The following is a 27493-nucleotide window of genomic DNA, read 5'->3' as shown; positions in this document are numbered from 1 at the left end:
TAAAGGACTAAATAAAAACAAAGGCAGCCTAAGGGGAAACACCAGGATTCCCACCTTCGGCATTTTAATTAGACGTAATGAGGGCTATATGGTTCTACACTTAGATGAGTTTCTCATAATAGCTGTAAACAAGTAAAACAAGTCGTCAATCTATTGATAAAGCACTGAAGAACAGAGCATGCGTCCTCTACGTAGAGGCAGCACGTAATTACTCCATAGACGAATGAAGTGCACAACCAGAGCTCCGATTGAGCACTGTTGCGGTGATATCGTGTGGAACTAGAGCTTATAAACTGGTGCATACAGATCTCGTAATTTTCCAAATAGAGGAAGATGCTGTGTGTTCGCTCCACTAAACTTGAGTTCTCGGTATTGAGGTACGCCCGCATCGCCGGCATATCATTTTCGCGCAGCTACAGAAGGAGCTGCGTGGAAGCGAAATATGCGTCATCAGATTTGTTTCTATCTTGGCTTTAAGGCGTCTTGAAAAAAAAAAAAATATCTGCGTATTTGAAACACCGAAAAGGGAAAGTTGGAGCTATCGACTGGGAACCAAACCTACTCAGGACGGGGCACAACAATGGCGTGATTCAGTGACACCAACTCCCTTTAGAAAGTGTTCAGGTCAACATACCCGCTATTTTCAAAACCATAACATACCATAACTTCACTTTTATAGTATTAGATTCGTAATATGCACCTACAGACATCATCGTGACAAGAAAGATCCCCATTTTATACCATTAAACGCTCGGGTAGGATATAACAGAAGGACAGGAGACGTAACACCTAAAAATATCACTAAAGTTTACATCTAAAACAGGAGCATAAACAGTCAAAAGGCTAAAGTACAAATTAACTCTTCAAGACATAAAAGGAAGAAGCAACAATTTATCATGTAAGATGACATGTCAGGCATTCTTTGAGTCTGACAGAATCGCGTTCAATTTCAACATGCCCGGGAAGCTATTTGCATTCCTGATTTACGTCTGGTAGAAAACATTTGTTAAAAGGTGTTAACATTGGATACCGATGGAGTTAAACAGATTAGGTGATGTGCGCGTCGGTTGAACTAGTAGGGAGTCACGGAGACGGGGTAAGTTTTAATATTCATTGAACAGACAGAGGCTAGAAATGTTGCGCTTAAGGATAGTTTGCTTATATCAATAGATGCCTTAAAACTGGTGATGCTCAAGCGAAAGTGATAATTTTATGATATAAAACGAACGGTGCAATTCTTGATGGATTAAGTATTAAGTGCACCTGATGAGGGGATCGGATTGCGGATGCGTGTTCGAGCTTCGGGCGAATTAGAGTTTCGTACGCAAGTTTACGACTGAATGATAGTGACAGTGAAAGTCACCTTCCCGTGAAGCCCAGCGTCCTCAAAATGTGAGCAGCTAGTTTTGAGACATGCTTATTTTGTGGTAGTTTATTGCTGATTAAGGCGCCGAGGTACATGCAAGGCTTAACCTGTGATAATAGTTGAGTTTAATAAATGCGCGCAGGAAATGTGAGAACGTCATGTGAGACTTGCATGCATTTGCATTTGGTTACAATTAGTTTCATCAACCAATCGGAGTACCAGTTATCAATGTTACTTAGGTCGTTCTGAAGGCTCAGTAGGTCAGTGTGAGAGAAATATATACATTTATTATACCATTAAAGGTTCCGGCCTTTAGGAGTAATATATACGCAAACTCCTTTCAATGTAGCCGAAGCATTCCAAGGAGTTTGTGTGCATTTGACAACTGTGGTGTTAGCGACGGAGTTTTGGTGGATATTTATCCATTGTGGCCTCTCACAGCCAAGTCGCTGCTATTGCAACAGCATGAGGCAGTTTCAAGCGTCTTTGTATTCGCGCTGGCAGAACTTATCCAAGCACGCTGCTTCAATTGTTTCTTAGCACATCTGGAAAACAATGCATTTTTCTCTTTTTCACAATCAGTTTAAGCGACATGCTGTCTTCAATAGCAGATACGGGTGCCGCGTGAGAAATGCATGCTTTTACCGCCTTTTATTGACTCTGTTTGTTTGTTTGTTTGTTTGTTTGTTTTCGTACATCTGGGATTAGAAATGGGGCTTTTAGTTAATCAGATTCTAATCTATCCTTAGTGCTTGTAATTAAATAGATGACTTGAACTCAAGCGATACACCGGCGGGCGTCCAATCAACATGGACAGCAATAAACTAGATTGCGCAAGTGTACGCTTCAAGATTCGCTTTGAGAAACTGGCTTCTGAAAAGCCCCAAAAAGGTTTTAACGCTTTGAGCTGTTAATATAGCCACTACCGGGAAACGGAGGAACTTTTCCCACAATAACGGCTACGTCTCAATAGCTGATCGCTTATTTTTAATTTGCCTTTTTTATTTGCTGGGCCAGCGTTATGGCGCAAGAACAACGCCTGCGAAGGCAAGTGACAAAGATACCGCGTAATCGGAACATTTTACTCGGGCCGCAGCCGCCTGTGGCTGGCGGCTAAACACAAAACCCGAAGACCCTTATCAGCACCATTAGTTGGCCGCACGATGGCTTTGTCGGCAACAAGGCGCGGGTGAAAGGGAGCCAGGGGAGCAGCTCGCAATGGCCGCGCGTGTATCGGATGTATCGCCGTCCACGGCGTCATCGTTCGTCGTGTCTGCCGAAAGGGGTGGAAAGAGCTAGGGCGGCGAAGTGGCAAGGCGACTCCGGAAGTGGAGCGCGACGCCATCGGAACGCCATCCGCAGCGCAACTTTGTTTCCCCAACGGCGCTGCCGACGCCACCCAAGCGTGGCAAAGAAGGAGGAGGAGGGAGCGGAAGAAGGAAGAACTGATGCAAGGAGGAAGCCGGCTGAATTGTGCTCCTCGCTTGTCTCCTGCCAGCTCCGCTCTCATAATACGAGCTGAGGAGGCACTGCGGCAGGGAGGGGCGCTGCGGCTCTGGCAACCATCACTGGCCCGAGAAGGGACAGCGCTGAAGGGCTGGTGGGTTTCTTGAGGGAAGAGAAAGGCGCAGATGGGGAAGGAGTGTAGTGCGTTCCTAGGAATTGGGAGGAGGAAACGAAGTGACGGAAGAAGAGCCAGTTGATTGTCATAAGGGACTGAGGAAAATGGTGCTGTCTGGACCCTGCCTAGTTTCTATTTCCGGCAGGATTGCGTCGCCAGAAAGATGCGGGAGGGACGGGAAACGAGATAGAAATCACGAGTGGGGAAATCGGGAGGAAAAAGGGGAAGTTAGCACGGGAGGTTGGGGACCCAATTGCGAAATAAATAGAGAATGCATGGAATGAGAGAGCCGAAGTCAGCTATGTGAGCAGGCATTGTGGAACATCACAGACGGGAAGGCGCACAAGTAAACAAAGAAAAGGTGGCAAGGGAAATGGAGTACAACGAAGAACATGAGGAATCAACATGAGAGATGTGACTGGCACGCGGGCGCCGCACGCCGTTTCCTTATCTCGTGCTGCCAAGTGCGCCCATCCATGCGAATCACTGCCGGGAACATTACGAATGCAGAGACAATTGGCTAACCTTAGACACACTCCTGCTGTCCTCTGTAATGTCATTCAGTTCGCGCGGAGAAAAAAAAAAGACAAGGATTTACTCAAGCGCCCCTGCATCAATATGATTCTATTTTCATACCCAAATGGAGTCTTTTCTATTCCTTAGCTGAAAATGGCGAGATCCTAGATGCGCAAATCAGTCCATGAAAATAAAAGTAAGTATGCCGGACGAAAAAAACAAAACAAGAACACTTCGGCCTCAGAGGAATGCGGAAGGGTGACCATTGAGAGAAGGCACGTTCATTACATGCAAGCAAGAAGTGCCAAGGAGTGTTTATCAACAGCGCAGGAATAAAAAAGCGAGAGAAGACAGCGATCAAAGTAACATTGGCACAAAAGTAAGGCAGATAAAGCTGGGGAGATAAAGCAGAAATGAGGGGCGATCAAGCTGGGCCTTCTTCAGGCGTCCTCAGGAAATGTGAGAGAAACTGAAGAAAAAATGAACAACAGCAAGGAGAAGACACAGCCAAGACTGATAAGGCGCGGTGAATAAGGAGGACGCCGTGGGTGTGATGACAAAAATGACAAGGGTATGCCAGCAAGAGAGGAAAGGGAGCACGGGGGAGGGGCGTGAGCGGCGATGTGGACATCGGTCGATATAGCTGCCCGCGACAGTAGCGTCGTTAACGAGCAACACTCCAAGATGGCCGTCCCATAGTTTCGCGTTCTCACGCTTGGCCCCGCAAAGAAGTGTTTCCTCCTCACTCTCTCCCGTACATTCCGGTCCTGCTCGCCTCTCCCCGTCACGATTCTCCCAGTGTCCGGTCCGAGGGAGAGCAGTCCAGAACCCCGTGGCCCTGGCCTTGTGTTTGTCCAATCAGCGGACTGACTAGGCGTGCCAAGAACGAGCGGCCCGTATCGGCAGAACAAAAAGAAAACGGCGACACCTCATGCCTTGCCTTCTGAAGGCTCATCCGAAAGATGTGAAGCTGCTTTGAGGGACTTAGAAGAGGCGTTTTTTTATCATTTTATTTTGCCTTACTCGTTTTTAGCATAATGCACGTCAAGAAAGAGAATGAGGGGAGACAGACTATTGTTCATGATAGCGATGATTTGGTTTCCAAAAGCGCAAGTGTATCTCGGTCAAAGAGCACCGAGCCTAAAATGGTAAACCGCTTAAAGCGCGTGGTCTGATGCCTTTTTACAAGCATTTCAAGCCCAAAAAATACGAGCAAAACAAAGAAAATTTTATACGCAATAGCAAGCTAATGGGTTTCCCGTTGGCATAAAGATGTAACTTCACTCTTCGAGCATGAAAGCTAAATGTACAAAAACCAAAAAACCGCTCGGCCTCCCGTGTAGTAACGACGTTTACGACGTACATTGCTTATTTAAATTTAGTGTAGTAAAGTAAACTAGGCATAGAAATCTGACTTAACTGCATTTTGCTTGAAGGGAGACAAAAATATAAACTACTTGCAATAAATGCCGCTAGTGCTGTGACCAGTTTTTAATAAAGCATGAAAAGCAAGCGATGTTCTTCAGTCCACAAAACGTTCCGCTGCGCATTCATCTGCGAATAGGGCGCAGCCTGCAAAAACACGTGCAAGGGCCAAATTTCGACGTTTGCCAGAGTGTTTCCGTAGAAAAATAACAAACGCTCGGATGGAGTGCTACCTCGTTGCGGGGTAAAATAAACACTACCGATAGGCTGGGACCTTCGGAGTGGGTGACATCGTCACAACTCACTTAAAGTTTTTGGGATATTCAACTTGCAATACCAATGTAACTCACGCCTTTGCCAAACAGCCTGAAACGGCTGTGCGAAAAATGGCGATGAAAATCGGTGCTCCACGGTGTTCTTCTTTCGCTTTTTATGTTTTGTCGAAGCAGGAATGTTTTTCTCGTGTGTCTTTATACAGACAGATTGAACTAACTTATAAGTTGTGAAGACTCTCCGCTCAAAAGAAAGTGTGCGAAATTTCGGTCGGTGTTATCGAAGCATGTTCTCGAAGGTAACTGTCGTGGAGAATTTTATTTATGAACGATATTTATTACCTCAGAATATCAGAAGGTTATGCTCTCTTATATTATTAACTTCCTCTGTGTCTACATTAACCTCGAATATGGTCTCGAGCCGGAAACAGAAATTTTAATGATAGTGGCCTGTTCACGCTTCACGCTCAACTTCGCCTGCTTCGGAAGCAAACCAGCAAGGGGAACATCTGGAAGTGGCATTTCTATAAGAAGTAGAAACAGGCAATTATTTTTGTTTCTGGATAATTAGCAACATTTTGCAGCCTGAAGTTGTTTGAATAAACGAGGTTTTAGTTCATGATTGAGCGTTATAACTCTGACTCAATGCTATTCAAATATGACATATATCATCTGCCTAAACATGGTGCTATGAGAAAAACAAAACGCACCTATTGTGTGCTGGTGCTTTTCATTGATCCTTAAAGTAACTTCAAGATGGTGCGATGGCTCAGCGTAAAAGGAGATTCGTTATCGAAAAAAAGAAATTGCAGAGGGCAACAGAAGGCCATCACATACACACCAAGCAAACTTGTTTACACTCTTCCTACCAGCACACGTCAGAACACGTCAGCATAGGTGCCCCCCTCGCCCCTCATTGCGGGGACCCTCAACGCAAACTCGATGATACAGCGCAGAATACACGTTCACAAAACCACCACCAAGCAGGAAGAACACTTATGCGAGGGAAAAGAGGACAAGCATGACATCCCATTGGCAACAAGACAGCGTGCCCCTAAAAAGGACCGACCACGAGGACATTGGCCAGCGTTTAGGCGATCCAGGTTTCTTTGATGCCGCAGCAGGCTGCAGAACTGGTAAGAAAAGAAGAAAATGAGAACGCAAGAGAACGTTGAGCGCCGTGGAAAAATATACACCGCCTACTCCGCAACATAGTTTTTCGTCGCTTCTGCTGCTGCTGCGGTGTTCGCGTCGTCTCTCTGTCGCCGTGAGTGAAGGATCTCTCTCGATCGCGCAGTGCCTCCCAACTTTCCTTTCTTCCTGCGCTATCTTTTCTCTACGCTCTTGTGCGGTGAAAAAGAACGTCATTTCTAGAGAGGCTTCGAACCCCTCCCCCATTATCCTCCATCACCGCCTTCCTCCCTCTGTTCTGAACCACGCTGTTTTCTCTCTGTTTTTTTTTTACTTTCTCTCTTGTATGTGCGGTTTCGGACATTTGGAGCTTTATGACGGATGCGGGACAGACCAGTGTTACACTACTGTCAGGGCAAATGCGGAAGCGGAGGACAAGAAGCAGCCCGCGTATTGGTGAGGCGGGAAAGTACACACACGAAAGGGAAACTGAGGATTCCTCGCCGTACCAGAAAGTAATAAAAAAAAGGAAGCATGCAAAAACTGAGATCCGCCGTAGAAGGCATAAAAAGCTGTCCGCTGGTGCTGACAGGGCGCTCCAGAGATAAAAAGCGAACGAACCTCTCAGCGGGCGGCCGCTCAAAACTTCGGCTATGAAAGGAAAAGTGGGGAGAGGGTGGCTTCAAAGGGAAATAAAGAAGGGGAGGATATGTATAAGGAGGGGACGAGAAAGAGAGGCTATGGTTTGGAGAAGAGGGTAATAGAAAGGGAATGAGAATGCGCAAACGCGAGAAAAGCATAGCGGGATGTCGGCTCGAGGCTGCGCTGACGCGTCAGTGAAGACGGCGCGACATTTTCATCCATGTCCGCTCTGCGGTTGAACACAGAAACTTCCGCGAAGCAGAGCAAAAGAAAAGAAATGGAGATGCGAGGTAAGGTAGTTTTGTGCGAGCGCGTTTTCGTAGATGCAACTGAATTCTACTCATTCAGTTTTGAAGAAGGAAGAAAGAGAAAAAAAGAACGACAGTGATGCATGACCAAACAAGGTAAAAGAGGACGTGGCAGACCTCCAGCTTCATTTTCATTTTTCTTTATTTTTATCGTGCGCAGTGAAAAGATATTTCTGAAATTCCGCATCAGCATGCATTGGTCGTCTTTCTCTCTTGTGGTGTTCGGGTTTGCTTGTTCCGGTCAGTGGAGGTTTACTTCTACGTCTTTTTCTCCTGGCTGAAATTTGGGCGGGGCAGTTTCCTAAGGTGCTGCAAGAACATTGTGTTGATGATTAAACACAAGGAAAACGGGGCTGGGCTACTAGCTGCGCTGAATAGTTCATTGAGAACGCTTCTGTGGGCATAGTGGTAAGAAAGAATGTTGAATAGCTGGGACGGAGGGCAATAAAGTAAGCTAAATGTATTTAATATATAAGTATATATCTGTGTATGATCAACTCATCGTGCCGTATTTTGAATGAAATGCTTTCAGAAAGTACCACATGGACCTCGCAAAGGGCGAGTGACGTACAGCATTACACAAAGAAAATAATTCTTGACTAACCGTTATTATTCGACAGCAAAAGAAGAGAACACTTCGCAGATTTATTTATTGGTTTAGAGGTACGTAGGTTGAAGAATCGTCTCTCTGGCGTGTGTGTATGTGTGTGTGCTCGCCATTATATGCATCTTTATTGTTTTTACTACAGTGTAATTTCCATATGTTCCCGTAAAAAATAATGAACATATCGCGATGTAGCCTCCATTGTACAGTCTTACACGAAACGTATATTGCTCGTTTGGTAGAAAAGCCGTCAGCACCGTGTTAAAAGTTGTCGGCCTCATAATATCGCAAATATTATTGCGGGAAAATCTTGATTGATCGATCGGGTTAGGAGGTTACAATCACATGACCTTGTGCGGGAATGGCAAACACCCTACATTGAAAACAGCGTCATGAAATATATTCGATGAAATAAATTCATCGCCCTTTGAGATTCGAACGGAGGTGCTCTTTATACCAGACGGGCACGTAACGCATAGGGCAGGAAGGGTAAGCGTGCTAGAGGGGCTTCCACTAAGCTCATTTGGGTGCGTATGACTTACCAACATGTGTTTCGGATATGTACTGATATTGCATTGATCATAAATTTAGAATTGAAATACTCTAAGAAAGAAAATTTAAAAACAAATTCGCGCAGTGAAAAGGTGTTGTTAAATGCGCTTCACGTTTTCTCTTGAAGCGAGTTTAAGCATCACCGCAATTTTTCAATTTAAATTTACTTCATATATACAGGGTGTCCAGGGTAATTTTAGCCAGGAGTTAAAAATTTAAACTCTTGAGGTAGTCCAGAGAAACCACTTGTATCCAGCTTCCAGCCATAAGGCGCGCCACACACCTTTTTTATTTTGTAATTAGCGAATTAGCAATTAAGATAATGTTTAAAATTTACAAACTATTGCGTTTAGACAATAAAAGTGATTTGCAAAGTTGGAGAGCACCTTTTCAAACCCTCATTCCATATATTTCCGATTAAGAAAGTCTCACGCGTACCTTTTTTTTTTTTTTTTCCAAGCTTTAAAGAAAGCCGGCGAAATACAAAAAAAAAAAAAAATCACGTGACTGGCGCATTCGCGCACCACGATTCTGCTGTTCTCAGCCGGGGTTTCAGTGAATGAAATCAGCCCTGGCCGTGGCTCCGCCGCCCCCGTTGCAGCGGCAGGCCGACATGTCTGCGCTGGTTTCTTCGTTCGCTTAAGGAAGCCGCTGCATGCGACGGTGCAAGTTACAGCGAGCTAACCGCGCTCGCTGCAACCATCGCCAGAATATCAGCCTACCGCTTGAACTGGGATGTCGAATCACGGCCGCAGCTAATTTCGTTCATTCGAACCGTGATTGAGTGCACCACGCTCGTGGCGCGCAAATGCATGAATCACGTGATATATATATATGAAGGAAAGAAGCCAACAGTCGGCGAGGCCAAGGAAAGCGTTGGGGATGGTACTTTATGTCTTTTTTTTAATGTTTACTTGGATAATCACAGAGATTAGTAATGTAATCTGTTTAGGGGAAAGATAATTAAACACAAAGTAGAAGAACAAACAACGTGCCGATGGTGGGAACCGAACCCACGACCTCCGAATAACGCGTCCGGTGCTCTTCCAACTGAGCTACATCGGCCGCTGTCCCCCCTGCTACTTTCTTGGGTATTTATGTTGTCTGTATACGAACCTTGAGAGTGTCCACCTATATATATATATATATATATATCTATATATATATATAGGGGACCAAGGACAACTGTCGAGACACCTCTTCTCGCACAAACTGTTTTATTTGCTGCAGAAGCGCTGGGTGATCCTGAGGAGCACCGGGAAGATCCAGTGTCGATAGTGCTTCATCCAATTTTATGCCTTGTTACCGACCATAGTTGACAGCTCCTGCTTGTAACGTGAAATTATGCCTGTAACTATGCCTTGTTACAGTCGATGATAAAAAAAAAACACGCAACGGCATGCCGCTTTCAACCTAACTCTGTTCGGCTCTCTCTTATGTCCGCGCTCTCGCTTATGGACCAAACAGTACTTTAAGATGCTTCGCATTCCCCATAAATTCTAGCTGAGACCAAACCATTGAATATTTCGTTGCTGTAGGTTGTATATTCGGCGTTGGAGTGCTTTTTTTTTTTTTTTTTTCAAGGCGAAAGCCTTTCTAGGCTCATGGAACGAAATCCTTTGCGCGGGAGTTGTGCGCGAGATCTGTCATATTCCACGAGATTACGCGAGATGTGTTCTTGTCTAGTGTTCCTGCCATCTGCAATCTCACACTTGAACGCGCGCCAAGGAACACCACGCGACAAGAGCGATAGTGTACTCTCCAAACTCACACTTGCCGAGAAAGTGTGGCAGATACTGTTCCTTTATTTTCCTGTAAACCTATAATAATTATATGTAGCACTGCAATGAACGGCAATACTAGGCAAACGATGAGAGGTAAATAAAAGGAGAGGAAGGGTCGAGAGGAAGGGAGGAAGGGTAGGGTTTCGCCGTTCTCCTCTTGAGAGACATCTGAGAGACCCTCTATTTTTTTTTCGTTTTGCTTTTGCAGGAAATCAGTCTGAATAAAGCGGTTACTCATGAGCAAACTGGCACCTGTGAAGCTTTCCTCGCATGGTTAAAGAGATGCCAACCTTGCTAGTTTAAAACAACGCCCGACTTACTATTAAGGATGCATCACGTAGGCGGAGCTCACTTGGAAAGAAAAACCCGTCTGCGATCTTTTTTTCACTCCTAAGACGCCCTTTCTCGCTCTCATTCGCGAGACGCAAGCCGCAAGTTAGTGCAGTAAAGACTCAAAAATTTCCAGAGAAAAAAGTGAGGAACTCGTTGCTCCTTTTGGCAATTCCCTTTGTGGTGACTGAGGCTGCAGGAAGCCAAGGAAGAAGACGAAACTCGCTCGCCTGGTCGCCGTTTGTCATCCCGGCCGACACAATAGCGAGTCAAGACAAAGCCACTTTTGGCACTCACGGCCGCACGCGAGTCGCGCCCTCGTGTTTGCTGAGTAAATTGAGTCCCCATCTTGTCGTCGCTGTACTCAACGGCGGCGACAGCGGTGCGACGTAAAAGCAAGGTGAAGTCCGAGGAATCGATACACCTGGTTTCGAAGACGAGTCGACGAGGCGAAATGGGCAAGGGAGGGAGTAGAGACAAAAGGTGGGCGTCGTCTCCTGTCAACGTTAAGAGACAAGAGTCTAAAGAGACTGGCACGCCTCCCTCCGAAGACGCATCATTTGTCAGCATCAATTTGACCCTGTCGGGAAGTACAACAAATCCAATAAAAAAAGGAACAAGAACACAACTCAGAAAAAAAAATATATTCAGGTGCAGCTCTTACTCGTTTGTTGCGGCTATTTCTGAAGGAATTAATCGCGTGGACAATGTTAAGCCAGGGCCGTTTTCCGGTAAGTCGCTCGCAAGTCGACAGAACCAATGCGATCGTTCTTATGAAATAATGAATGCTACAGAAGTAAACAGCTATCGTGAATGCGAAAAGAATGGGTTCAAGACAAGACTTTATTGCCTTGATTAAAGGTGCTTTTTCCTTCTAAGCGACCATTAGTGGAAATGGTCTTTGACTGACGCAGATGTGTCTTCAGATGAGAAGAGGCCATATATCTTCACTAACGCTTCCTTTGAGGGACAAATGAGACGTTGTTTGTGAGCGCTACGCTCCAATGTCAGCTTCGGGAACTTCCTCAGAGTGTTTTGCCAATAATGGATACCAATAGAGGCTGTCTCGTCAGCTGCAATAGAAATATAGAACTATAGATTGCATACTAAAAAGTAGGTTTCTTTGTTCTTCCGGCAGCGCAGAAATATTCCTTGAAAGACTACATTATCGCATCCAATAGAACAACGAAAACTAGACCGTTATTATTTCTGGTTTTTAAAGCAAGGTCGCATCATTAAAACAAAATGTACTGGTACGTCATATTCTGCATTGAAAATAAGGGAAGTTTGCTGTGAATACTGGCTTAAAGCAGTGTGAATGCATGCGCATTCCAAATGCAACGAACCTTGGACCATGAATTTGAGATAAATCAATACGGGACACACCGGACAGAAGTTTGCGGATCGGGGCCTCATGTACTGGGCCTATAGCCAGGGGTCGCCCATATTTTACGCAGACCCCATTCTCGATTAATTATTTCGTTCCTTTATTCGCTGACTGTGATGTGAGAGGCTCCGCTAACAGAAGAAATGAGAAAAGGGATCTCAAATATCACAAATTTAGTACTCTGACGATCTTCGTATCTTTCGCTATGCCGGCAGTTTACATAATCCGCTTGGCTCTGCTGCCAGAGATCAATTATTTGGTATTTTACCATCGCGGTGATGCTGTCTATTTCATGCTGGCAAGTTTCAGAACATTTGTTTTTGCTTATTTCTTCATGTAACCTCATATGGTGTCTGAGTAGTCTAAAGGAATCGCAGGCAGACAAATAAAGAAATATGAAAAAGAAAGGGCTCATTTACTATCTGGACTTGCGTTTGCCACGAGGAACGGTTTCCAGATGGCGTAATAAATACTCCGATGTCCCCTGGACTGGTATTAAAATATTAGGCTCCATCATTGACCATTTTGGGTTTATTTTTCGGAAAACGCTACTGCTCCGAGCATGCCTTTGCTTTTGATGCCTTGAAATAGGGTATGTTTTAAAATTACGCTATCTCTAAAGTACAAGGGATAACATCCCCTTACACTTAAGAGACATTGCTCGGGCCGAACATGAACGATGCTCATTGTCGACGGTGTACACACGAGATGTGAAAACGTTGCTTTCCTTCCCTACGCAGCCGAGGCGCAGACGGTGACGGCGCTGGAAGGGAGTCAGGTTCAACTGAGCTGCGACATCAGTGCCCCCGGCGCGGGCGACTTCCCGGTGCGCATCCGCTGGTTCAAGGACTCCGGCCCGAATCCCGTGTATAGCGTGGACGTGAACCCGAGGACGGGCAGCTTGTCGCAGATACGTCAGAGCGCGCAGCGAAGCAGCCTTCAGGGCCGGGCCTATTTCTCGGTCATCCAGACGCCCGCAGTACTCAGCATCGACCGGCTGCGTCACGCCGACAACGGCTCCTACGTGTGTGCCGTCGACTTCAAGAAGGACTGGACGCGCAAACTCACCACGCACCTCGGCGTCATCGGTGAGTGTGTAATATACCTCTGAAACGTTGGGCTAGCTGGAGCATGGCTTTGTTTTTAATGACGACTGTTTTGTGCCGGCACGCTGCGGTGGCGTTGAGGTAGAGCATCCGCTTCGCATGCAAGAGGACCGTGGTTAGAATACCGGTGCCGCGCTATTTTCCGCCTGATTAAAAAAACAAAACGCATGTCGATGGAATTGCACAAAAATAGGTTTGGTATGCTACCTCATGCCGGCGAATACTTCCGGCAACGCACCCCCTCACAAGAACAGGAGTTGGTCACCTTATTGCAGTAACTGGCCACAACCTCCCATGATTGGTCCTACAAAATCCCCGGTCCCCCAGTCATAAGCGGCTGTGGAGCAACTGACCACGGCGGCAGTCAGACCTGTGACGCAGCGGGGGGTGCTATGAATTTCTGGCTCCGAGGACAGACCGCCATTGAAAAACTAATCCTGGCAACGTTTAATGCTAGAACCCTATAGCTAGTGAGGCTAGTTTAGCAATGCTGTTAGAGGAACTAGAATGTACGCAATGGGATATTATAGGGCTTAATGAGGTTAGGAGGCAAAATGAGGCATATACTGTACTGAAGGGCGGGCATGTACTGTGTTATAAGGCTTACCGGAGAGACGAGAACTAGGAGTAGGTTTCCTTATAAATAAAGATAAAGCTGGTAATATAAATGAATTCTGTAGCATTAATTAGAAGGTATCTGGCACCGTAATTAAACCAAATATGCGATGTAAGCTTTAGGCTGTACAAGCATACACACCTACATTAAGCCATAATGACCAGGCAGTAGAAAGCTTCTATGAAGATGTAGAATCAGCAATGGGGAAAGTAAAAACACATTATTATGTACTGATGGGCGACTATAATTTCCAACGTAGGTAGAAAGCAAGCGGGAGACCATGCAGTGGGCAACTATGCATTAAACCAAAAAGTAGCAGAGGGGAGTTACTAGTTAAGTTTGGTGAACGAAACAACTTACGAATCATGAATACCTTCGTCAGCAAAAGAAATAAGTGCAAGTGGACATGGAAAACCCTAACGGAGAGACTAAAAATGAAATTGATTTCATGCTGTGTTTTAACCACGGCATTATGCAGGATGTAGACGTAATTGGAAAGGTGCGATGCAGTGACCACCGGATGGTAAGGTCTCGAATTAATTTGGGTTTGAAGAGGAGGCGGAACAGATTAGTGAGGAAGAAGTCCTTTAAAGAATTAGCGGTAAGGAAGAAAATTAGAAGAATTCAGGCTCTTGCTGCAGAATAGATACTCAGTGCTAACCGAAGAAGCTCACCTTAGCCTAGAAGCAGTGAACTGTAATTTTAGAGATATAATTACTGAGTGCGCGGTTGATGTAAGCGGTAGAATTGTTAGAGAGGATACGGTAAACTGTCTCAGGATACAGAAAACGCCAAAGTATGAATGCTTCCAACCAAACAGACCCTACAGAGCTGGCATAAATATCAGAGCAAATCAATATGCGCAAGGTGGGCGACATAAGGAAGTATAACATGGGGAAAATTGAGCATGCTCTAAACATAAATCGAAGCCTGTAAGCAGTAAAGAGGAAATTAGGCCTAGACAAACATATGATATATGCACCGATGGACAAGGCGGGCAATGTCATTACTAACATGGACAAAGTAATCAAGGTAGCCGAGGTGTTCTATACGGGCCTGAACAGTAGCCATAGTAGTCAGAACAAGAATGAAATTGGCTGTAATGAAGAGCAATCAGACGTTCCGCCAGTAACTGATGACGAGGTTAAGAAAATCTTAGAAGCTATGAAAATATGGAAAGCAGCATTTAGAAGGTACTCAAATATTGTGGCAAGCAGCTCAGCTTTATTGCTCAAGAGGAAAGTGTACAACAGTTGGATCTTACCTGTACTCACCTATTAGGCTGAAACGTGGAGGCTAACGAAAAGCGTTCTACACAAGTTTAGGACAACAACGCAGAGAGCTACGGAACGGAAAATGGAAGATGCAACGTTAAGAGATAGAAAGTGCGCAGAGTGCGTAAAAAAAAAAAAAAAAATAACTCAAGTTACTGATATTCTATTCGAAATTAAGAAGAAGAAATGGGCATGGGCAGGACGTATTCGAAGAGAGGATAATCGATGGTTTCTAAGAGTAATCAATTGGATTCTAAGGGGATGTAAGTGTAGCAGGGGGCGGCAGAAAGTGAGGTGGGTGGATGAGATTAAGAAATTCGCAGATGTCGAATGGGTGCAGCTAGCACAAGACCGGGTTAATGAAGAAAATGGGATAGGCTTCGCCCTGCAGTGTGTATAATCAGGCTGATGATGATGATGAAGAGGATGATAATGATGATGATGATGACGAATGTTTTGTGCCGGAACGTTTGTGATGTGTGCAAGGGGTGGGGTTTATGCAATCCTGCTGAAGGGTGGACGTGTGTAGTAGGCCAGACAGGCCGCTGCGTGAATGAACGCTCAGGGGAGCATGCTCACTTCAATTCGATCTCGAAAAGGAGCGAACTTTATCGCTGACTGCACTGCATGCAAATGTTGCGAGCCACGGCTCAGGAGTTTTAAGATTCTGGGCAGGAGCAAGTACAAAATAGTCCGTGAGCTTTTATAAGCGTACCATATCAATGTAAATGACGACGATTACGTCAGTGATACTTCTGCAATGCTGTATAATGCGGAAAAGAACTTCCTTCGTGACTGTTGTTGACTTAGGCGCAGACTTGATTTGCCTGCTCCCTCCTCCCTCCCTCCTTTTTGTTTTGAAGGCACGTGTGCACACGGCGTATATGAGGACCTACTGCTATAAATAAAACACTTAATATTTTGCGCTATTTCTATCTCCATTGTTCACTTCATTTTTTTTTATTTTATGTGTGGGCAACTCGTCATTGACGTCATAGTCGTTGTTTCTTGCTGCTTTAAGTGACAGCAACTTGTCTTAGCGCTGTCTTCATTTGCAGCAGCAATTAACAGTAAGATCTGCAAACGCATTTTCTTCGACGCAGACGGCTATGACGTAAACGAAAGCGAATAGGACGTAGCCGACAGCACGTTCGCCGTCGGCCATTGATCAATTAGATGATTAGCGATGCGCGAGTGAGAGGTTTTCTTAAAGTTCTCGTTCCCATCGGGAAATCTCTTTTTCGTTTCATTATTTTGTCGCAGCTTTCAATCTCAAAAAGGCTCGTGCACGATTATGGTTGAAAGGGTAGAGGCGTACTCTATTAGGATGGGGAATTACCAGACGATTCCACGGCATATTTTGGCACGTGTTTGTGTGCCTGCGTGTTTTTAGGACTTTAGATAACAGGTTAAATTAAGCTAATTTGTGTCCTCGCGAAGAGAACAAAAACGCCAACTGCGTGTTGTTGTTAACAAAATATAAAACTTGTTTTGACAGATCGCCGAAGTGAACAAGGATAAATGGTTTCAAGAAAAAGAAAAAAAAAATTAAAAAGACCTGTTCATTCCAGTCGCCTAAAACATAGAGGAGTATATTGTAGTCTGTAGTATGTTGACTTTTTAAATAAAAGAAATAAACATTTTTAAAGGTCACGAAAGACGACAGACTTTTCAAGTAGAAAGTTTCACAAAAAATAAAACAAAACATTTAACGGAGCACTTTGTTGAAAGCTAGCCTTGTTCTAAACTCTTTTCTATGCGCGGAACGAAGCGCTCAAAGCCATGCCGATGAACACTGTAACGGGCGCTGGAGTGTTGAAAAATCCAACTACCACAACGAGAAATACGACATGAACTGGCTTTCTTTCAAGCCGTGAATTCTTCTAACTGAACCTACTCTTGCATATTCCGCGGTAGGAAACCTAGTCTTCTTATAACTACAAAAAGAGCCCAAAGTAAACATTTGCTGAGCATCCACTTTAAAAAATAACTTGCGACAGAGTCTTTTTGTCAAGCCCCCGTACTCATGGTAAAAGAGTTTCCTTGCAGCTACGCGAAGACAAGTTTTTGTTTACGTTAATTAATCCAGTTTCTCAAGTTCACACGGCCTTTCTTTGCGTTTATAAGACTTATTAAAGATATTTGCTAAATAATTAGTCTGCATAAAGTTAAACAAAGGTGGCAGAATTCGCCTACAGGGATATTTGAGAAATTCACTGCAGATATTATACCACGCTGTCTAGACGCTTGATATATATTCCGATTCAGGCGCGTAGCCGTAGAATACCGCTAAATATGCTCAGGTAGTTAGGATACTAATACTGCACCCCTAGCAATGTTTAAATCGCTGATACCTTGTCAAGACATGCTATTGATTTTTAAAAAGCAAGACCTATGAAGTCGTGGTGCGTCAGACGTCATTGAAGGAATTGGGGCGGTAAGTAAGGGCAGCAACAATGTTCAAGCTTAGCCTGTTCCACTTAAAACCTTTTTATTCCTGATGCACAACGTTGCCCCAGTGTTCTAGAATACGCGCGTCATTGAACACAAATCAGTAAACAAATGTATTGATGGCGTAGCGGGTTCTGAGAGAAAGTTGAAGGTGGTCAGCAAGCATTGACACCAAGCAAAGCATAGCAAAATTTATTTGGCCTTGATCAATACGCAATAACAATTTTCTCGTGGAACTAATTTATTAAAAAGTAGCAGAAAAATTGTAAAGGCTCAACTATAGTTGAACCAAGTTTCACGAGCGTTAGCCATCGGCCGTAGCCGCAGTCGCTGCATCCGCTTCGACCTTGGCTTGCTTCCGCGCTTGGTAATCTCCTAAGCAAAGTGTTAGGACTGGCTTCTCCTTGTTAAGATGTCTCGGCAATCTGTCTGGCATGGCTATGGGCTCTGTTTGTAGCAAGATGGCGTAATCGCATGGTGCATTTACCTAGGTGAAATGAAGGAGTGGGGCAGAGGGAATCTCTTCTAGTGCACAGGGCGACAGTGCTTTCCAGTTGTAACTTGATAAAGACGACGACCTAGGTTCACTGCTCGACGCGAGAGTGGATTGCTGCTTTACACGAGGCGTGACCGGCTGCAGCCATAGCGCCTTCCTGCCTGGGCAACGCGATGAGGACGACGGTGTTTGCTCCACAAAGTGAAATGAAACAATATGGGCGCACGAGTGCATGGCGCCATCTGTGGATCTCATGAGGTACTAGGTTCAGAAAAAAATGCGAAATAACGCGAAACTTGCCAATGAACGCTGTAGCAATAAAGCTGTAAAGCAATGCCATGCCGTCGGTTGGATCTGAACCCATGATGTCAGAATTTTGCGTTAAGTGCTGTACCAACAGAGCTACGGCAATGGCTGTTCAGTCTTCTAACTTGTTAGTTATTTACGTAGCGCATAACCTTTCCTAAGAGTATTCCCTAGGGACATTCCCTCCAGCGCTACTCAAACTCCAGAGGCACTGTGATTGGGAAGTAATGCTTCACGCGTTCAAAACCAATAAAGCATTTGGTTCGAAGTCTCTGCAAACCTCATAGAAAAGCTTTAGAGCAGAGCAGAGTAAGCGGATAAGCGAATATGGAACCTCGTTACTACGGCCCTCACACGCTGTGCACTGCGTGTCATTCTGTTCATCAACTTCCATCCGTGAGCAGTGGATCCAAATGCACTGCTATCACATTGTACTCTTAGAGTGCGTTAAATATAAAAGGCTTTCTGACTAACAAATTCGGCCCATTGGCGATATCTGGGGGGCCACCCCAGTCTACAAAACTTATTCTGCGCGTTTTGAAAATTTTGACCTACGTTCAAAGCTGACTTGGCCCACCACCAAAATAGACATAGCTCTCCACCGAAATATCGGTGCCCCGTCCCCAAAATTACTTGAGAAAGTCCTTAAATGTGGCTAGACAGGAGAGAGTTTGACGCTTTCGCAAGATGCTAGGTTGGTTGGCAGAGCCAACCTCTCTAACATTTTTTTTTTCTTTTAATGTTGCAATCGATTATATTTGTGATTGTATTATTAATTGAAATTGAGCTACAACAAAACATTTGCAGGGTGCAACCCTGGCTGAGGCCAGTCAACGAATGTGGTCGTTCCTGGTAAGCCTTACTAAAGCGGGCTAGCCTTGTGTCTTGCTGATCCGAACGCTCGGACGCAAACATGACACGACTATGTTCCCTATGACTAGCGAGGTACACCTCGCGCTGGGCTACATCAGTAGGATTGTCCGATTCGGCCCGACATTTGCGACAGAGTGTAGACGTCGACGGCTCAGGCATCGCATAATTCATGGCTAGACTGAGGAAGCGAGCCTCAATTAGGCAGCTTATATATCTTCTATAAGCAGCTGTCAAGATATGGTGAGAGCGCGGGTTTAAACCAGAGGCGAAGCGGAGGATAAAAGCATGGCAAAGCTGCTGGTACCTACGTTAAATGGTTTAGTTTTGTAAGGCTTAACGTCCCAAAGCGAGTCAGGCTATGGAGAGACGCCGTAGTGAAGGATTCGTAAAATTTCAACCACCTGGGGCTCTTTAACGTGCACTAACATCGCACAGCACACGGACTCAACTCCTTTTCGCCTCCATCGAAACGCAGTCGCCGGTGGTCGGGATTAAACTCGGTAACTCCGGCACGGAAGTCGGGCATCTCAACCCCTGTACCATCGCGGTGGCGGCCTAGATTAAATGACTCAGCGGCTCTGTTGGAACTTCATGAATGCGATGACGTTCACTGCAGATGGCTAGAATGTGTTGCAGTTGGAATTTGATGAACCTGCCATATGTTTCTTCACAGAGCGAGAGTGTATTGCGGTTTTACACGAAACATGATCACTTGCGACGATAGCTTAGTTTCTTCCCTTTTTTTTTTCATAGGATAGCACCAAATAAAAGAAGGCAATAAGTTTGTCACCGGCCAAATCAAATGAACTCAAGCATTGTTTCAGGATGTTACGCTGGACAAAATCAAATTTCAATAGGCGATAGCTTAGTTTCTTTTTTTTTTTTTTTTTTTTTTTTTCAGATGGATAGCACCAAATAAAAAAAAGACGATAAATTTGTCACCGGCCCAAACAAATGAACTCAAGCATTATTTCAGGGTGTTACGCTGAACAAAATCAAATTTCACCTATTAAGCTCTCCCATGTCAAGCAAATGTATTAAGGTTAAATTAGAATTGGATTACTTCGATCATTCTTCAACACACAGGGTTATTATAGGTCATGCGCTCAATAATGTCTGTAGAGCGTGCTTTTCTGTAAGCTTCTAAAGTGTAACAACAGAGCTATCTTTACCAGGTATATATATGCACGGAGAGACGCATTTAGGTGGCACTTGTGTACATGGCTTCCTTTGGAAGAAAATGGGTCAGAGCTTGAGAAACCAAACCAAACCAAACAAAAACAAACAAACAAACAAACAATATAATCAGTATGAAGCTCTAATTAAAGGAGCAAAACTGAAAAGGGTATGAGAGAAACTACGGAACGAATTGCAAAAGACCGAATGAATGAATGAATGAATGAATGAATGAATGAATGAATGAATGAATGAATGAATGAATGAATGAATGAATGCGGATAGCGAAGATGGTTGCTACGGAAAGAACCTAGATGATGGCTACCATGAAAGGGGAGAGCCGAGGAATATGGAAAAGACGTCATAACCAACGAGTCTAAACAAACTAACAGGTTAACTGCCACTGCTGTGAGCGGTCATTAAGAAACTTCAATTCAGAGTATTACTACAGGGCTAAGCAAGTCCGAGTTCGCATTCGCATCTCTTCATGCGAGAAAAAAGAAGGGCACAACATATGTGTGCAAAATGCTTGGCTGTCGCACCGCAGGCAACGCTCAAACATTGTCGCTACGAATTCGAACAGATCCTCTAGTTTTTTATATATATTATCGATTTGCTTATCCAGGTGGGTGAAGTATAGCATACACATTAATTTGCTCATAAGAATTTTTTTCCTAATTTTTCTTGAACTGTTGGTAACAAGAGCGATTAGTTTATTAGATATAGTCTGGAGCATATGTGAGAAAGCTGCAAAAATCGAAATGAGTTCTGTTAAAATATAACCGAACAACTAGTACAGTTCTCCCAAGTTCGATCAGGTAACTGTCGCCCCGCAGGACATGCAGTGTACCAGTAAGACCATCGAAAAGGCGAAAATTAGAAATATTTATTGTACATATATTCGCAAAAAAAAAAAAAAAAAAAACAAAAAAAAAACTTTAAACGCTTCTCATTTCATAACGGGCACATGGCGCTAAAGAAAGCAGTGATAAGACTCATTTGTTTTGATGTTAATTTCTCGCTTTAGGAGCACTTAATTATTAGCGCCTCATGAAACTGTTCAGAAACATGAACTCAGCGATGCAGGAACGACGTGTGGTCACTGAAAATGCGCTCCATTTAATTTGAACAGTGTCAGCTCGCAGCGATTAGGTGAAAGAAAAAAGAAGCAGTGAAGCTTGTAGCATTTTCACTTCATATATCCCACGCCATGGTTGTTGTAACGTGCGCTGAAATAATTAATTTTACCCAGGGGGCAAGAAAAAAACAACTCATTATTCGCTTTTTGTCTTACTATTCTTGCGCCGTTTCAGCTCTTAGTTGTGCCTCAAAATCTATAAAAAAAATAAAGCAATAAATGGGTGTTCAGAGTATCAATAAAACGCATTGAAGCCATCTTTCATTTTTGTTAGGAATGTTAATTCGAACAAAACGTCCGTGTTCAAAAATAATTACCATACGCCAGAAAAAATGCAGCGGTACTCCTGCATGATGAAGCCTTCATTACTATCGGGAGGTTTTTCTCGAGTTTTTCGACAAGATGTGAACTATAGCATCTGTCGTAAAAAATTAATCCGTTCGGTTTATGATTTGCGTTCTGTAGAATGTATTAAAAGGCTTTTCATTAGCAGCAGTGCGCAACAATACATAAAGGTGAAGTGATAACTTCAAGCTGCCATTCATTTCGACTTTCTTGCATAAGAGGTAAGAAACAACATCAAAACGGATTGGACTTTTTATTTTGTGTGTCATACGTTCGCCATTATACGTGTTGAAGACAAGCATCAAGTAATAATGTGTGCTTGCGAACAAACATCGCACACTCTCAGAAGAGAATTGAAATCGTTCATTATTATAATTGCTCTTGATCTCACACGTGCACTGACGTCTGCGCATTTGTAAGCCTTGCATGCATTTTCTCTTTACGCAAGAAGATAACAAGTTGGCTGAAGAGGGGAGCTAATTAAAAATTCTTTCATTAATCCGCATACCATCGAGAGCTTCACAAAACGCTGCAGTTTTGTTTTCTTATCTTTAAAGGGGAAACATATGGATGCATCTCGGAGGCAATATAAGAACTTTATGCGCTTCCAAAGTCTGTTCAATCTATCCCCACATTTGTTTTTTAATTTCCGCAAAAAGCAGAGAAACTCTTTTGTAGAATGACAAAGCGGTTTTGAGTATATATTTACAATTGAAAAATGACTCCCCCAATGCTTCAAGGATATTTTTTGTTTTCTTTTTTAGATGCATAGAAGATTATGCACGTGCTCTTACAGGCGCTTTCTATTCTTCATTCATTTGCTTGAAATAATGGTAATCTTTAAAGAACTGATGAACTATGAAAATGAGAAAATCAGGCGTCGACGTTGTCGATGTTGGCGTTGTGAACGAAAAGCCATGATCATGGTTCTGACATGTGGCAGTTAATGGCTGGCATGGATGGCGAGTGATTGGACACAGGGTTTCCTGATGGCGTGGCGTTGTGAATGAAAAGCCATGATCATGGTTCTCACTTGTTGACATGTGGCAGTTAATGGCTGGTATGGCTGGCCAGTGATTGGACACAGAGTTTCCTGACGTCATTCATCTCATGACATGTCCGATTTGGCGGGAGCTACCAACTATAGGGCCTTTGCTTTCAGATAGGAGGGTGACACGAAAATCTGTCTTCCAGAACCCTTGCATTTTGAGTCAAATACACCACGCCTAGGGCACTCAGGCACGTTTGTGCGGCTTGGTTCCAATTTGTTTTGCTTAGCTTATATATTCGGCACACATGCATTTTGCATTTGTCCCAGCGAAGGGAGATTCAAATGACGAGCTTTATTATGTTGCGACAAGTGCGCTTCCTCTTGTTTGCGCGCTCGCGACAGTCTGTGTCGCATTCACGGCTATGGAATTTTATGACTATATTTTTTTATTTTAATGGCCACTCTAAACTCACTACTTTGCTTTCAGTTACCCGTTGCACCCAGGGAAGTGCTGTCAATCTCATGCTACCGAGAACAGCAAATTAGTACTCACAGAAATCTACAGGAAGGACGAAATATATACTCGCTCAATATTGCAAAGTATTTTATGCAACATACTGAATAGATGAAGTATTGATATACATAATATCGGATTATTCAGCACGACATAGTCACACACAAGAAAAATAGACACCACAGGTGCTTACTTATGTGTGTCTGTGTCACGCTGAATGCCCTGTTATTATGTCTGAGAACCAACTAGCTCAGCCATTAACTCTCTTGTAGTAGTGTCACTGTACCGTCACGTGCTAGGAAATAAGATGTGCGTTTAAGTGGTTTGTCTGATTTAGCTGCTGCCTGCACTGTACAAGTTGTGCAGACTTGAAGTCCTCATCGGCGAAGGTCAAGAAAACGGAAAAAAAAAAAAAAAAAAAGAGCGGGCCCTTGTACTGCGGTGTTATCCCATTTTGCTTTTCGACGCCAATTCGGTATGAAGTCTCATTAGCGCTGAACGCCCTTATTAGCAATTTGGAGTCCTATTAGCGACGTGTGTTGGCATTAGCGCTTCAGGACTTAGCGTCGGGATGTAAGCTGCTTCTCGAAGCGCTGAGTGTGCTGCCAGACTCGTGGTCCCCCTTTTTTTTTTTTTAAGCTTTTGGGCGTTCGCGGCAATTAACAGCTGATGTTGACTAACGAAATATACAAACATAATGAGAAGTAACAATATGCGTTAGTAAAAGGAATAAAAAAGGAGTATATTTTCTAACCGTGCGTTTACCGGCCTTGTTCGTCGATGGAAAGGAAATGGTGCACATAATAAAAATAACGTTAACTATGCTTCAAGCTGAAAGTTCAAGGCACTTAACTCCAAGGCAGAAAGAAATCTTAAACAACGTTGAGTAATCATCACGACCATGCTGAGTTGTGTTGCACGCTTTCTGGACAAAATGTTGAAAATGGTATTTGTTGTCTGACGTAAGTCGACTGTGAATAAATGTTGCAAGGTTATTTTTAAAATGTACGTCTACTGGTTTACTGGTTTAGTCAGAGAATTTGGCGAAACCTACTTTGCGACTTCCTTGCGAAGCACACAGAGCGATATTATAGCGCTGTTTGGAGCTTCCTCGAGTGAAATCTTTCCTAGCTGGTTCGTTAGTTCAGCATTATCTGCTGGGCTCAGTCTCTTTCAATATAAGGCGACAATTTAAACTTTACAGCGCTAATATTTTCGCCATCTTTAGCGAATACACGCTCTGAATTTTCATTTTCTAGCTTTCGTCTCTTTCCTAAACGGGAGGGGTTGTGAAGAGGGGGGGGGGGGGGGGGGGGTTGGTTTCATTTTGCGTCAGCGCTTCAAGTCATTTTTGCTCGTGTGAAAATCCCGTCTTACTAAAAGCGAAAAGGGTTTAATATAGCCCGTCCGGCAGTACGAACACTTCCTAAATATCAGAAGTAAAATATAGTAAGAAGAGAAATAAACATCACACAAAACGCGTTAAGGAACGGCTCGAGGAATTGACGCAGTCCTGCGTGCGCGTCAGAAAGGTGCTCTCTCTACGTACTCTATGAACGCTTTCTTCTTTTCGGTCTATTCCTGCGCCAAGAATCTTGCGAAGGGTGCATTAAATATTCCATTACTACCGGGGATCTCGGTCCTTCCCAAGCCGGTGTTTTTCGCCCGAGAAGACTCGGCTAAGGTCGTCTTCTCCTTTTCCTGTCGCGCACCTACACCACCGTCCTCTTCGTCGTCATCATCTGCTATGCCGCTAAATGCCTTCTCCTCGTGAGCCCTAAAACTTGCCTGCGCGCACCAGAGCCCACTACTTCCCCTGACAGGCTTCGGCAGTGCTGCAGCAAGACAAGCCTGTATTCTGCGCCGTAGTCTGCACTACACTGCCCCCGCCCCGTCGTACTCTGTTTTTCTTCGCAGGTTCAGACCTTTGGCATACGCTGCCGTTGCTGTTCCAAATTTTCTTTCTCGCCCACTCTCCCTCACTCCTCGTTATCTCGGCTGCCCTAGCGGCGCTTAGCTTTAAGAGCTTCGTGACTTCCCTGACTCGTTGATGATGGCTATCGCGTGGTTTATCGAGGAAAGGAAAACGTGATAGCGATGGAATAGCAAATAAAAAATAAACAAGCAGAGATGAGTGAGTGAGGTGCTTACGAGGAGCCGGCGGATCGCTGATCTCGTCTTCGTCCCAGATATTACCTCGCCGGCCAGTTCGCGTTGCCTTCGCCTTTTCTTCATTTCCCTCTCTTCTCTACCTTTTTTTACCAATACCGCTGTTTCTGCAGTTGCAGCCAGGGCCTCTGAAAAAGGACGTTAAGATAAAACGCCCCGGCTAGTTGGCGGCTTGGGCTATCAGACTCGAAACAACAGTGCTGGTGAAATACGCGCCGAAGTGCTTGCTTTTGTGAAAAATGCGGCAGTAAGACGCGAAATATTGTCACTAATGTATCAGTAACGTACGACGAGAGAGGCGCAGCTTGGGCCACCTGGTCCAAACGATGTCCGGTATAGAGCACGTCTACGAATGTTCAGAACGTCTGCTATGGCAAGCCAATTTGTCTTCAGCCAAGTCAAAAAAAAAAAAATAATAATAATAAAGAGTGAAAAGAGCACCTACAGCATTATTCGCCCTATCCTTTTCCTCACTTCCTTTGCTATCGCCTATACCAATCTATACGTGTAGAGTAAACTTCGGTTTCATCTCGTTGGAGGGCGTCGCTTTGGAAGCTAGTGTTGTTTAGTGCGTTTTTTTTTTTAATTTTTTATTGTGACTCGGTCAAAACGAACTAGCTATGTTCATGCTCTAACCAAGCTTTGTGTCGATTCCCGGTTATGACTTATTGGTGTTGAAAATTAAATTTAAACTAATTAAAAAGACCCAATCTACTGTGCGCATTTTCAGAAGTATCGAAGGGAATGCCTCTTCTTGAGGCGTTTGATACCTATGACTTCATTTTAAATGTCAACGCATTTGTGGTTCCTCTACCACCGCATAAATTACGGAGTGATTTTAAATTATTGTAGCAGGCGCGCAATACTGCATTCGCATAGAACAAAATTTAAAGAACAGCGGATGTGCTTTTTTTTTTTTTTACTTTTCTACGAGGCTCAAAGATTTTAATGTACGAGGTCTGCACAGAAAGATAGGAGTTTCGAGTTAGCATTCAAAATAATGACGTATTCACAAAATGCAAGTACAGGCTTATTCTAAATTGGCCGCAGAAGTGCAGAGAAACTCGTAATGACGTCATTGTTGCCGAATGTATAGGTTTCTACTGGCTTTACCCACATGCCGTCCGGCGCCGTCCGATGCTGTCAATCAACTACTCATTTGCTATTTGTTCAGTTGCGTAGGTTTTCTGCATTTAAGCCAGCTTTTCTTTGCTGGAAGCACAGAGCAGCTATACATGGCGTCATGGCTGCGGCCCAAACCCGGCACTATGCCCTGCGGAAAAGTCTCAACGCCTACGTCACTTTATTCGGTGATTACATCCCATACTCAGACTCCTTGCCTGCAAGTTGCTTACGCTCATCTCATCTAAGCTCAAAGATTTCTAAAACATCTAGCAGCCATTTAAGATTAGTAGAGTAAGGTGGGTACGACAAATATTTTACGAGAAGTAAAAATAGGTAAACAATAAAGTGTGATCCTTCTCATCCTGCGCTGGTAAGGCTTTGAAGCACCACAATGGGAATGTGAATCGATTTGTAGTTGTAGTAGTTTTAAGCCGAGAAGGCTACTGAAATATAATTTCGTATGTGACGCCTGGCGTGTAAAAAAGGAAACAAAAATTCAGAAAGGTTATTTTGCCAGCACTATAGGGTAAAACAAATGCGTTCTTCGTAATAGGAGTTGTGCGGCACGGATGTTCTGCATAGAACATTTCCTTTCTTTTTCTTTTGCATGTTGCCGTTATTGCGCCTACTGCTATCATTGTCTAGATAACCAAGTGCAGTATAAAAGCACTTCCTTTGATTAAGGCTCCGTTAAAGGTTCTCTGCTGTATCAGACCATGTGGCAAAACGAAGAGAGTCACAGCGGGTTGTCAAAATTGTGCAATATTGACAAGGCTCCAGTTGCTAAAAATAATAAGAAACAAGGGGTAGCGAACGTTCTTTTCCATAACAAGTATTTGCACTAAAAGAGACCTCTGGCAGCGCGCTCACATGGGACCTATTGGTTGGCAGCGCGAGGGTACCCGCTATCGGGAAAATGAGTGTTTGGAATATTCATAGGCACGGCGTATGTTCGCGCTGGGGAAGACATTAAAA

At 44.0% G+C, this 27493-nt stretch overlaps 1 protein-coding gene across 1 annotated transcript in view; it reads left to right on the top strand.

The window, feature by feature from the left end:
• LOC146198861 (synaptogenesis protein syg-2-like) overlaps positions 1-27493 on the top strand; it is a 359012-nt gene that overhangs the window by 211339 nt on the left and 120180 nt on the right. Inside the window, exon 2 of the mRNA XM_084592669.1 lies at positions 12679-13026. Coding sequence (XP_084448795.1) covers positions 12679-13026 — 348 coding nt within the window. The remainder of the gene's footprint in view (positions 1-12678; positions 13027-27493) is intronic.

This window comes from Amblyomma maculatum, chromosome 2, assembly GCF_055883805.1.
Source record: "Amblyomma maculatum isolate TAMU_Amacu chromosome 2, ASM5588380v1, whole genome shotgun sequence".
NCBI lineage: Eukaryota > Metazoa > Arthropoda > Arachnida > Ixodida > Ixodidae > Amblyomma > Amblyomma maculatum.
This window is presented reverse-complemented; position numbering and strand designations above follow the sequence as displayed.